General features: G+C 47.5%; 2 protein-coding genes across 4 annotated transcripts in view; both read right to left on the bottom strand.

Moving 5' to 3' along the window:
• Positions 1-12,659, bottom strand: part of LOC131563233 (uncharacterized) — a 210,459-nt gene extending 197,800 nt beyond the window's left edge. Inside the window, exon 1 of the mRNA XM_058813176.1 lies at positions 11,100-12,659. The gene's annotated coding sequence lies outside the window, so the exon portion shown is untranslated. The remainder of the gene's footprint in view (positions 1-11,099) is intronic.
• On the bottom strand, positions 5,374-12,651 carry LOC131563232 (uncharacterized). 3 transcript variants are annotated; one of them, XM_058813173.1, is made up of 2 exons: positions 12,457-12,651; positions 5,374-9,646 (listed from the first exon to the last, which is right to left on the bottom strand). In XM_058813173.1, the coding sequence occupies exon 2, from the start codon at positions 9,141-9,143 to the stop codon at positions 7,506-7,508; it is 1,638 nt and encodes a 545-aa protein (XP_058669156.1). In that variant the 5' UTR covers positions 9,144-9,646; positions 12,457-12,651; the 3' UTR covers positions 5,374-7,505. The 3 variants fall into 3 exon arrangements, with proteins under 3 accessions (XP_058669156.1, XP_058669157.1, XP_058669158.1); XM_058813174.1 differs by having other exon boundaries at positions 5,374-9,266; positions 12,457-12,604; XM_058813175.1 differs by having other exon boundaries at positions 5,374-9,236; positions 12,457-12,494.
• Positions 12,660-13,479: the final 820 nt, after the last annotated feature.

The following is a 13,479-nucleotide window of genomic DNA, read 5'->3' as shown; positions in this document are numbered from 1 at the left end:
CCCAGCAGGACAGCTCAGTACCCGAGTGCCCTGAGCCTGCTCGGGACAATTCCTCTGGGCTGTGCCCGCAGTGCCAAGCAGCAGAGAGGGCAGCTCAAGCCTCAGCAGGGCTCAGGCCCAGAGGCACAGCAATTACCTCCTGTGGCTGTGCCTTGCATCGTCTCCCTTCCTGCAGCAGAGGCTGTCAGAGAGCCACTGCTTCCACTGGGAAATGCACGGCCTTCCTTCTGCACAGCCTCTCCATCTGCTTCTGGAGAAAGGATGAGGTACAGCTGGATTAGGTAGTGCTGTTCCCCTTTGAGGATGGGGAATCTTCAAGAGGCAATGCTTGTCAAAGACATGGTGAAAAATGGTTAGGAAATCCCTATAAAATTTTTGTTTAGGCCAGGGCCCTCTGTACTCCAAACAGCTGCCCCTTCTGATTTGCCTGGAGATGGGAAATTGCAGGGGATCTGCGGTGCATTGTGCAGTTTGGTCTGCCTGTCAGCTGATGCCACAATCAATCCTGCAGAGGCTGGGGAGAAGCTGCAGCCTGGCCAGGCTGGCAAACAGCCCTGCAGGGCGTGGAAGCAGCAGCGGGGCAGCGAGGCTGCCATGGATCCCTTCCTGCTGTGCCAGGCACGGCGTGTCCAGATGTGCAGCCAGAGCCCCCGGCTGCTGAGCCCCAGGACAAGGCTGAGGGAAATGCACCCACCTTGTCCTGCCTGCTGCATTTCCTTTGTCCTTCGCCTCATGTGTTCATATGACTCATGGGCTTTCTTCTGTTCTGCAGCTTTCTTCTTTCCTTTTAGAGGACCTTAGAAAAACATGTTTCCTCCTCCCATTAATGGATCCCACAGAAGCAGGGCTCAGCCTGTGGGGTCAGCAGGGACACACTACTCACCCCTGCGATGGGAGGCAGGCTCCTGTGTAGGAATGAGGGAAGGATCAGGAAGAGTCCTCCCTGCAGACTCATCTGTAACACAAAGGCCACAGAAGCTTCTGCCGCCTCTACTCAGCTGCACAGGCACCACTGAGCCGCAGGAGCAGTGAGGGGATCGCACAGCGCGAGGGCACACATGCGCATGGCTCTGTCCTGGCACCTGCAGCGATGCCCCCCTGGCCGAGCTTTGGGCTCTGAGCTGGCAGCTCTCCCAGGGGAAAGGCCTTGACCTACCCTCACCATCTCCCAGAGGCTCAATCCTGAACGTGGGTTGGGAAGCCACACCACCTTCACCAACAGGTTCAGCTGCAAAGAAAGGCAGGACAGAACAGCTCCCGTGGCACTGCAGGAGATCCTCAGGCTGCAGGAAAGGCTCAGCCCCGGGGCACAGCCCTGGGCCCAGCCCCTTCCCTCTCTGCTTTTCTCTGTGACTGCACAGCCCGCACGAAAGAACACAGTGGCATTGCACATGGGAGGAGGATGGACGGCTACATGCTCCTTCCTCCCACTGACAGTCATCGTGTGGGATCCCTCAGGGCTCCAGAAAGGAGCAGGGCAAGGTTTTCAGAACCCTTCTGCCCTGACTTAACCTCTAACGGAAATGGCAGAGGAACGAGCTCTTGCCACTTGGATTCTGATTAATATGTCACTAGAAAGGGAAATTCAGAACTTACCTACAGCATTCTTCAAGACATTCGAAATATCATTCAACAACAATTCCAAATAATCAAAGCTGCGATCCAAATCTAGAAGGGAGCAAAGACCAGACCCATTTCCATGATGCACTGGCATCCCCTTCTCCCTCCGGGAACTGGGCACTGCAAGGGGGTCAGGAAAGTCCGTGGGGGCCAGATGTCAGTGGACAAGGCCAAAGCTGCACAGGGGCCTGGGGAGCTCTGGGCAGGCTCCTGGTCACTCTGCACCCTCTTTGCCGGCCCTGTGACACATGCCTGGAGAGGAAACAGGGCCAGCCCCAGGGCCCTGGGGGCTCTCTCCCTCCCCCAGAGGAAACCCTCCCTGAAGGCCTGGGGAAAACCATCCCCAGCGCTTCCCGGGGAGCAGGGAGCGCTGTCCCGGGAAAGGAGAGCCAGGCTGCCGGCTCACCTGCTGGCCGCGCTTGCAGCGGAGCAGCCTGGGCAGCCCTGGCAGGCAGGGCCACGGCCAGGAGGAGCAGGAGGAAGAGGCGCAGAGCAAGGGCCATGCTGCCTTGCCCTCTGCCAGTCCCGCAGCGCTTGCTGCCACCGCTGTCCTGACACCGCTGTCCCAATGTCAGCACCACTGCTGCCAGCGCCGCTGCTGCTGCCGCAACAGTTGTGCTCAAGCACTGACTGCTCGCTCCTTGTGCTGCTGTGCAACCACGGGGCTCTGGCACCTCTGTGACCCCTGAGCCTGCTGTGACCTCATGGCCTCAGCTGTACCCCTAGACTGTGCCCCCATCTGTACCAATGGGCTGCCCTGATTGTAAATGTTTTGCTTCATCAAAGGGCCATTGCTCAGCAAAACTTTTTGTTTTTCCAGCTTCCATTGCTGGTCGGTCAGGCTGTGTCTCTGAAAATGCTCTTGATTGTTGCAGTTTGAATTTATTTTATTGATTCCTGTTTAAGTGGTTCATGGTTTACCCGTGGGTTTTACCCTCCCTCAAAGCTGTCCCTCATGCCATTCCCCGCCCCTTGTTCCACCTCTTTCCCTGCCTGCCACGGCACCCCAACCCCTTGCTTCCCGAAGGTGCCTTCGGGCCAATCTCTGACTGGAACAGCCCTCTGGAATTCCCCTATTCCGGAGCCCCCGTGGGCCCATGTGAGCCATCCTCTCCACCCTCCTACCGCAATGGGCCCCAGACACTTGAGTAATCCCCTCACTGCTCCCCTGAGGATTCCCTATTGGTCAGCTGTTTGTATGCACCCCCTGACTTGTATCTGTATAAACCCCCTTGCACAATAAATCTAGGGGCTTTTTATCCTATTTCTTTCACCTGGAATAAACTCTTCCTTGTGGAACCTCAGAGGGCCTCCTCCTTTCTCCTCTGCCTGCTCCCTGTCGTGGCTGGTGTCTGGCACAGTAGAGCAAGTGGCTCTAAAGGTTCTGCCTCTGGGAAATCCCTATCCTGAGGCAGTTCCCTACTCCTGCGGTGGTGCCGGAGTTCTGAGAGTTAGCCCGGGTTCCAACTGTCTAGTCACTAACCCCCCTGTCCTGGTTTAGGGCAAATTTGTTAAAGAATCTGCAAAGGAGGGCCCCTCCAGAAAGCAAATCCCACACGGCCCCTCCCCCCCAACCGGTTTGGGAAAAAATTCCTCAGACAGAGGTGGAAAGAACCTGTTTATTTCAGGCACAGCACCCCCCAGCACACAAAATGAACAATACCCCATGACACCGCTCTGGGAAAGATGACAAAATCAGAAAGTCTCTTTCGGGGGTGGTTGCTCTGTTCTCAGTCCCTCCGGCACTGGGGCAGCTGCTGCAGGCCAAAACGGTGCAAATCCTCGGTGTTCCCAGGTCCCAGTCCGGAGCAGGTTTGAGATGGTCGAAGAAAAGGAGAGGAGAAACAGTCCAGGAAGGCATTTGGACTGTTGAGCTAGAGCTAGCTAATAAGCAGAGGCCAAAGCAGAGCAGAAGCGAGAGCAGAAAAGAGAGCAAGCAAAGCAACAAGCTGAAAGCAAGAAGTGAAAACAGCCCTAAGAACTGCCCCTCTCTGTGTGCGTGATAAGAGAAACCCAAACAAAACTTCCACTCTTCAGAGCCAGTCTTAAAGGCACCGAACAGATGAATGGGGATACAAGCATCATAACGTCACCCCAGGACATTCCACCCCTTATCCCCAAATCATCAACATACTACAACACATCATGCATTATTCATACAAAATTTCCATCTGTTCCCCCAAAATGTACAAGCAATACCCATCATGCCTTCATCACATCCCCACACTGGACCACTGAATCCAGGCCCTATATTACAGAGCTGCAGGATTCCCCCTTTTCACTTTAGTCACTTAAAGCTCCATCTATCACTTGCTCAGACCTTCAACACTTACACATTTCCTTCTCCATCTTCCACTTGCCCAGACCTTCAACACTTACACATTTGCTTCTATCTCATGTCTGTATGGTTTAATGTACAGACGATGGCAGTAACATTCAATGAACAGCGATATTGCACATCATTCTTACCCCACAATCAGATCTCCTTGAGGTACACATCGTGTTGTTCCATCTCTTTGCATTATCCACCACGTGCAACCTGGTCCCTGAGCAAAGACAACCCCATGAATGTGTTTGTCTGTACTCGAGGCAGAATTGATCCACACAGTCTTCCCTAACAAACCTCTGATATGTACCACTAGACTGGGCAGGACCTGCTCAGTTGGTGGAACCTCGGGTGTTAACTAACCAGGCGGCCTTTGCTAAGTGTTGCTCCCAGTGTTTGAAAGATCCCCCACCCAAAGCTTTCAACTGGGTTTTTAGTAGTCCATTGTACCTCTCCACTTTGCCTGCAGCTGGTGCATGGTAGGGGATATGGTACACCCACTCAATGCCATGTTCCCTAGCCCAGGTGTTGATAAGGCTGTTCTTGAAATGAGTCCCATTGTCTGGCTCAGTCCTCTCAGGGGTACCATGTCTCCACAGGACTTGCTTTTCAAGGCCCACGATGGTGTTCCGGGCTGTAGCATGAGACCCGGGGTAGGTTTCCAACCATCCAGTGGTGGCTTCCACCATGGTCAGCACGTAGCGTTTTCCCTGGCGTGTCTGGGGCAGTGCGATGGAGTCAATCTGCCAGGCCTCCCCATACTTGTACTTGGACCACCGCCCACCGTACCACAGGGGCTTCACTCGCTTGGCCTGCTTGATGGCAGCACGCGTCTCACAGTCATGGATACCCTGAGAAATACTGTCCATGGTTCGATCCACCCCTCGGTCTTGTGCCCACCTATAGGTGGCATCTCTGCCCTGGTGGCCTGAGGCATCATGGGCCCATCTAGCTAGGAATAACTCTCCCTTATGCTACCAATCTAGGTCTATTTTGGACACCCCTATCTTTGCAGCCTGCTCATTGTTTTGGTGCTCCTCATTGGCCCTACTCTTGGGTACGTGGGCATCTACATGGCAGACTTTCACAGGTAGCCTCCCTACCCTGGTAGCAATGTCTTTCCACTCATCAGCAGCCCAAATTGGTTTCCCTCTACGTTGCCAGTGATGCCGAATTTTGCCCCAAAAGGCGAAGAATAACTGCTTAAGAGACTCAGCCTAAGTCAGATAAGCAGGAGGTATTTTATTGCGACGCGTCGGAGAAATCACAAAATGGATTTCTGAGTCTCCCGTAACAAAAGCAGGCTTTTATACAGTTTTGAATATAGGATTACATCAGATCATATGCATAATCGTGAATATTCATAGGGGGCGCGTTGTAGGCGGAGCATGGGCAGGGACACCTCTCTTGAGGATCATCTCGGTGGTCGTTCCGGTTGCCTTCATCATGGGCTGGGGTCTCCTGATGGGTCTTCCTCTTTAAACTTTTGAACTTCTTTCCTAATTTGGTCAATTCCCGGTGTACTTGGCTTGGTCTCTATGGCTTGGCAAAGTTCTTAGGGTCAGTTTGACATTGTTGGCTCTGAACATGCTTAGCCCATCAGTTCCCTACTCCTATCTCTCTTTTCTGTCATTGTGTTTCATGCTTTAGCTGATTTATTGCTTTATGTGTTTCCTAATGCTATGCTTTCTTCAAATGCCTCACATTCTATGATTTAACTCATTATTTCTTGAAGGCTATCTGTTTTGGGGTTTCATTCCCCCCTTTTTCTTATAACTTACGAATTCTTTCGTCAAATTTTAATCTTATAGGGCGTTGACATGCTCGTACCATAGCCCATCTTGCTGTGAATCAAAACAGAATGATCAGAGAGACTCATGCAACACATTCTCATGCAACACATTTTTCAAACTCTTCACAATCATGGCCTGGCGCTAAAGCGAAAGTCTATAGCTGCTCTATTCGGCATGATTAACACTTTGCACACCTGTAATTAATAAGCCTAAAACTTCTGTCGTTTTATTTGGCCCATCTTTGGCCTAACATCTCATTTGTTTAGCTCACTAGCTATAATACAACTGCAGCAATGAAATGCATCTCGTGTAGCTTTCACTTTTTTTTTTCCTTCTTTCTTTTGAGTTTTGCTGTTCCCCACTTTCCTACCTTCAGTCTCTGAAGGTTCTCGATGCACTGACCCAATGCTTGGTCAGGATCTCCCTCAAAGGGCCCTACCACAGATGTTTGGGTCAGTGGGACTTGTTGTCTACACCGGGCAGCCACAATGTGAGAATTTCTCTTTATTTCTAGTCCTTTTAGTTCGTGAATCAAACGCCACCTCACAAAAGCAGTAATTATCTGTTCTGCACTCTCATACAAATTAAGTCCCTCTCTTCCTGGCAAACTTGTAAATTTACTTAACGCTCTAATCTAGCTATGTTCTCTTGCTCATTGGCCATGACACCTCTAACACCAAATTTGCCACACAAGTGCCTGATCATACCAGTAAGTATACCCACACCTAGCACACTTTAGAGCAACTCAAGCACAGCAAAACAAATTACTACAAGCACAACAGGTTGTACTATTCAGTGGTTTGGATTCATCAAATTGCGTGGTAAGAACCCTGTTTATCTAATCTTGTGGTGGGTTTGTTAGGGCTCTGGCAGCTGGTTCACTATATTGCGCGAGACGCTGGAGGTCTTGCTGTACATTAAAGAAAAGCTTTCTCAGCAGTCGTCGTCCTTCATCTCTTGCTGTTATTCTATTCCACTACCCAACATCTCAGATACGTAAGGCTTTATCTATTTAGCAGGTATCTAGAGAGTCCCTCGAGAACTCAATGATCAGAGTTGTAAAGGTTTGAGGTGGAGTCAGAATTATAATGTCTGCTCCTCTTGTTTGTTCTCTGGAGCTTTCTTGACTCGTGGAGTGGATCTACGTGGTTTGCTCTTTGATCTGAACCGCAGTGAAGGTAGTCAGCAGCACTTGGAAAGCTTCCTCCCACTTCTCTTGTAGGGGTTCTCTTAAAAGATTCTTAACATACCCAATCACCGGGATTAAACTGATGCAATTTGCAATCAGGTTGTTTGGGTTGGTGCTCTATCATCACAGTAGCATTTTTATCAAACTGTTTCTCCACCGTAATTACATAATCGTAAATGTATTGATTACCGATTTGGTCTATGGCGTCCCCATTTACAACTTGCATAGCATAAGGTCTACCATACAAAATTTCAAATGGGCTTAACCTTTCTCTTGATCTCGGTTTGACTCTCAACCTCAGCAGAGCAAAATTTTGGCAATTTGCTGTTTGATAAGATGATTCATCTTTTCTACTTGCTCACTGGCCTGTGGACGGTAAGGCGTGTGTAATTGCTATTTGATTTGTAATGCTTTACTTATTGCTCTCACTACTTTTGCACAGAAATGTGTACCCCTATCCGAAGAAATGCTCTTCGGTACCCCAAACCGTGGAATAATTTCATTCAACAGTACTTTAGTTACCTCTCTTTCCTTATTTGTCCTACAAGGGAATGCTTCAGGCCACCCAGAAAATGTATCAGTTAATACCAACAAATACCGAAACCCCCCTTTTTCTTGGGAGTTCAGAAAAATCAATTTGCCATACTTCACCTGGGAATTTACCTCGATTTATGGCCCCTTGGTGTACCTTGGTTCTCGTATTCGGGTTGTTTTTCAGACACCACTCGCACTGGGACGTAACGTGTTTTACAGTAGTAAATAATTTTGGTCCTGCTATCTTGGTTTGCAAATATTGGTAAAGCGAATCTAGATCCCAGTGGGCCTTCTCATGTTCTGCTTTTACAAACTGCCACATCACATTTCCTGGTACTACTAACTGTCTTGTTTCCAATTGACCCCAACTATTTATTAGGGCCACTATTTCCACTTCCCTAGTTCTTGTGGCAGCCAATTTAGCTTCTGTATCTGCCTTCCTGTTCCCTATTTCTGGAACAGTGTCACCTTTCAGATGTCCCTTACAATGCATTATGGCCACTTGTGCTGGGAGTTGCACCGCCTCTAGCAATCGCAGAACCTCCTCTGCATGTTTGACTGTTTTTCCTTGTGTAGTCAGCAGTCCTCTTTCTTTCCAGATGGCCCCATGAGCGTGTACAACGGAAAAAGCATATTTAGAGTCTGTCCATATATTAATTTGCATGTTTTCCGCCAATTCCAGGGCTCGAGTCAGAGCTATCAGTTCTGCCTTTTGGGCTGAAGTCCCTGCAGGCAAGGGGTTCGACTCAATTACCCTTTCTGTAGTAGTGACTGCATAGCCAGCCATTCTTACTCCTCGCTTCACGAAGCTGCTGCCATCCGAGAACCAGTTGTCCGCATCTTCGAGCAGCTCTTCTTTGAGATCTGGGCGACTGGAGTAGACGGCTTCAATTGTTTCCAGGCAGTCGTGTTCGATGGGTTCTGCTGGGGCTCTCCCTTCTAGAAATGAAGCTGGGTTCACAATGTTAGTTACCTGAATGGTTACATCATCTGATTCAGCCAGGATGGCCTGGTATTTTAGGAATCTGGAAGGCGACAACCAATGGTTGCCTTTCTGTTCCAGCACAGCCGACACAGTGTGAGATACTAACACAGTCACCTTTTGGCCCAACGTGAGCTTCCTGGCCTCCTCTATGTTAATTATCACTGCGGCCACTGTCCTCAGACAGCCTGGCCATCCTTTACTTACTTCATCCAATCGCTTGGAGAAGTAGGCCACAGCCCTCTTGTGTGGTCCCAACTGCTGTGCTAAGACTCCTAGGGCCATCCCTTGTCGTTCATGGGAGAACAGCCAGAATGGTTTTGATACATCTGGGAGACCTAAGGCCGGTGCTCTCATTAGCTCCAGCTTCAACTTCCTGAAGGCCCCTTCTGCCTCGGGAGTCCAAACTAGAACGTCCTTAGTTTCCTTCAACAAATCATACAGTGGTTTAGCGAGTATTCCATACTGGTAGATCCATAGCCGACACCAACCTGTCATCCCCAGAAAGGCGCGCAGATCTCTCACCGTCTCTGGTTTAGACATCTGGCAGATGGCCTCTTTCCTAGCTGCTCCCAGGGATCGCTGTCCTCTGGAGACTTCGTATCCCAGGTACACCACTTCTTTTGCACCAGCTGTGCTTTCTGTTGAGAGACTCGATATCCACTTAAACCCAGGAAATTTAACAAGGAAATAGTCCATTCAATGCATTCTTCTTCTGTCACTGTTGCTATTAGGAGGTCGTCTACATACACTGCAGAAGAGTGCCATCTCCCAGCGGCCTTTCTCACTGTTCTAAGGCAAAAATCTTTTGACTCTCGGGAGCTAAGGGAAGGCAGAAGAATGCGTCTTTCAAATCTAATACGGTGAACCAGGCCAAGTTGTCCTTCAGTCTAGTTAAAAGCGTGTATGGATTAGCGACTATCGGATGTAATGTCTTGGTTATTTCGTTTACTGCTCTCAGATCCTGAACTAGTCTATATGCTCCATTAGGTTTCTTTACTGGCAGGATCGGTGTATTAAAATCCGATTCGCATTCTATCAATGACCTCAGTTCCAAAAACCTTTTGATTATGGGCTCAATCCCCTTCCTTTCTTCTATCCTCAGAGGGTATTGTTTTCTTACCACTGGTCTTGCCCCAATCGGTGCTGCTTGTTTTGATTTCAGGGGGAATTGTGGAAGGGGCTAGCAGCGGGCCTGTTAGCTAAAGGAGCGAGAAGTAAGAAGAAGAGGCTGATAAGGAGCTTTCTCCAAGGCCTTGGCAGCTTTCCCAGAAGCTTCGGCAGCTTTCCTGGAAGTTTTGGCAGCTTTCCCAGAAGCTCTGGTAGCATGCCAGGTAACTCCCTTGGCATCTGAACTTTCTTCACCAAGTTCCCCATCAGAGCCCCCTTCTACCTCAGCCCCCCCCCCCCCCCCCCCCCCCCCCCCCCGGTCTGGTATCAGCCCCGACTCTTCGTCCGCATCTTACTCAGTTTCTCTCTCTATTCTCCATTCCTTTAAAGCTTCAAAGAGCGAGTTCCAGGTTACTGCTAAATCAACAGCTGTTTTATCTCCCGCTCGAGCAGTAGCCCAGACTAACGGGTGAGTCTTGCTCAGGATTTGCTCGAAATTGTGATTCTCAGGTTAAGGTTCTACACAGCTGATTGTTAGGCTTAGAACTAGCTGTAATCAGTCGTTCCTCATTTACTTGAAATTCTAATTTGTCTTTGTTGAATTTTATTATGGCTCCCAAGTTCTCCAATAGGTCTCTTCCCAATAAGGGCTTTGGTGAATTTGGTAAATATAAGAACTGATGAATTCCCATTTGTTTCCCAATATTGTATTTAATGGGTTTTAAAAAGTAAGTCTTTTCTGGTTGGCCTGTTGCTCTCACAAATTGTACAAATTCATCACTTTTAGGTACCAATTCCTGATTTAAAACCGAAAAAGTTGCTCCCGTATTAATCAAAAGTACTGTTTGAACTGTGCTTTAACCCACTAAGTTAATTGATCTACTATAATTAACAAATATTTCCACCAACCTACTTTAAGCAAGTCTACAAAATCAACTTGGACCTTTTGAAATAGCCGTTAGGCTGTTTTGCATCCTCCAGGGGGAGGGCTTTTAAACACCTTTTTATTTACCTTTTAACAGGTGAGACACCCCTGGGTAATTTGCTTTTTAATTTCAAATATCCTCATACACTCAAAGACATTTTAAAAAGTGGTCACAAAAGGCTCTTGTTTCCCAGTATGTCCGTCTATACAAGTTATCTAAAATCAAATGTGCCACTGGTTTTGGCATCATAATTCTATCATCAGGAAAAACTCACTTTTCTTCCTTAAATGTTGCTCCTAATTTCCTTATAGCTGCCAATTTTACTAGCGGAAAGGAAAGAGTCTCCTGCTGAATTTCTATTTTTTTTTTTTTTTTATAAAGTCATGATTTCAGTATCTCCCTTTCTTAAGGTCGCTCTTTTTGCTTCTTTACCAGCCAAATTATTTCTCTGACTCTAATATCCCTCTCCCTCTGGTGTTTTTTTTTTTTATATGAACTATCGCTTTTTTTTTTTTTTTTTTTTTTTTTAATTATCAAACCCCCATATATTAACCCCTTCCTTTGAGTGTTTATAAGTCTCCTTCCAAATTTCTCTAAAAGTATGTACTACACTAAAAACCTACTTTGGAGTCTGTATAAATAGTCCCTTTTTGCCTTTTTAAAATTCACAGGCTTGCGCTGACCAGGAGGGACTAAGGGGACTAGACTCCTTCACCCTAAACTTTTTCCCACTTCACCTGAATGCCAACTCATGTCATTAATTTCTAGATTATCTTCTTCAGGTAAAGAATGAATTTCAAGTTTTCCTTCACAGGGTTTTATCTGTAAATTTAGGGCTAGTATTAGATCTCTGCCTAACATATTCTCCTCGGCCTCTGGTATCAACAATAAATCATTTACTCCAAATTTGTCATTTGTTTCAATTTTCGCTCCTTTTATTACAGGAACAGGGAAAGCTTCTCCTGTGATTCCGATTACTGAAACTCGCTCACAACTTATCTCACATCCCTGGGGTAATTTTGTCACTGTTGACCGAGAAACTCCTGTATTTACTAAAAAGTACAAATTCTTCACTCTGAGGACCTACTCTTAGCTTTATTATCAAGGGCTCTTCTAGGTGCAATTCGGTCCTCTTCGTTAAAGAAAACTCTTGCCCTCTCTGATTTTCTTGAGAAGTTTTCTCATCTTGCTGTTTCTTTCTGCAATTTTTTTGCAGGTGCCCCTTCTTATGACAATAAAAACAGGTAGGTCCCGCACCCTTCAAAGTGGGGCAAGAATTTTTAAAGTGTTTTTTTTCTTGCCGCGGAAAAAAACGCACAGGTCTTGTGTTCCTAAAAATAGATCCTGAATTCCACTGTTTGTCTTTCCCTGCAAATTTTTCTGTATTCAAAGCTGCCTGCATTTCTTGAACTGCTGCCACCAAAATTCTGGCATCTGCTTTCTGCTTTTTCTCATTTCTACTACATGCATCACAGCAACGTTCCTTAGGCTTTGGACCCTTCTTATCCCTTTCCAGGGCTAGTAGAACAGACACATGAAGACCACCAACTAATAGACCAGACAGACACATGAAAACCACCAACTAACAGACCTCTCTCCCATTCTCAGAAAGCAATCTTAGTTCTTGACCCTTAATTCACAGTATTATAACATTAAACACAATGTTAAAAAGTTTCCCACACAATAAAAACAAACTAAAGATACCAAGATAAACAAATACTCCTTCTAGCAGCAGGACTTTAACCTGCGTTTCTATTACCGGGACTCTCACCCAGTAGCAGGACTTTAACCTGCGTTTCTATTACCAGGACTCTAACCCAGTAGCAGGACTTTAACCTGCGTTTCTATTACCATGCCTCTAACCCAGCTGGGATTCTTTACTGGGGCGTCCCCCAGCTTTCCCTTCGGGCGGTCACGTCTGACCCCCGTTTCCCAACAAAGCGCTTTATCCCAAAACCAATAAACAATTCAAATACCTCTTAATTGGAGCAGGAGATGCAGGGAACCCTTCGTCCACCGAAAGCGCCGGTCCGGGGGGGAAGTCTCTTCTGACAAAAAATTCGTCAGGGGCGCCCAGAGAATCCCGACCCCGGACTCGGCCCGGGAGGACCTCTCAAGGCCCGGATCTCCTGTCTGGGCCCATCTGGGTCGCCAGAACATGATGCCGAATTTTGCCCCAAAAGGCAAAGAATAACTGCTTAAGAGACTCAGCCTAAGTCAGATAAGCAGGAGGTATTTTATTGCGACGCGTCGGAGAAATCACAAAATGGATTTCTGAGTCTCCCGTAACAAAAGCAGGCTTTTATACAGTTTTGAATATAGGATTACATCAGATCATATGCATAATCATGAATATTCATAGGGGGCGCGTTGTAGGCGGAGCGTGGGCAGGGACACCTCTCTTGAGGATCATCTTGGTGGTCGTTCCGGTTGCCTTCATCATGGGCTGGGGTCTCCTGATGGGTCTTCCTCTTTAAACTTTTGAACTTCTTTCCTAATTTGGTCAATTCCCGGTGTACTTGGCTTGGTCTCTATGGCTTGGCAAAGTTCTTAGGGTCAGTTTGACATTGTTGGCTCTGAACATGCTTAGCCCATCAGTTCCCTACTCCTATCTCTCTTTTCTGTCATTGTGTTTCATGCTTTAGCTGATTTATTGCTTTATGTGTTTCCTAATGCTATGCTTTCTTCAAATGCCTCACATTCTATGATTTAACTCATTATTTCTTGAAGGCTATCTGTTTTGGGGTTTCATCAGTTAGCCTTTTTCCACCTCTCCAGCCATCCCCACAGAGCATTGGCTACCATCCATGAATCAGTGTAGAGGTAGAGCTTTGGCCACTTCTCTCTCTCAGCAATGTCTAGGGCCAGCTGAACATCTTTGAGTTCAGCGAGATGGCTTGATCCACCTTCTCCTTTGGTAGCTTGTGCAACCTGTTGTGTGGGGCTCCATACGACTGCTTTCCACTTCCGGTTCATCCCTACGATGCAACAGGAACCGT

Source organism: Ammospiza caudacuta, chromosome 12, assembly GCF_027887145.1.
Source record: "Ammospiza caudacuta isolate bAmmCau1 chromosome 12, bAmmCau1.pri, whole genome shotgun sequence".
Taxonomy (NCBI): Eukaryota; Metazoa; Chordata; class Aves; order Passeriformes; family Passerellidae; genus Ammospiza; species Ammospiza caudacuta.
This window is presented reverse-complemented; position numbering and strand designations above follow the sequence as displayed.

What these genes read in the sequence shown, in the direction of transcription:
- LOC131563232 (XM_058813173.1), bottom strand. Translation starts at nt 9,143, where the DNA reads ATGGACTATTTCCTTGTTAAATTTCCTGGGTTTAAGTGGATATCGAGT.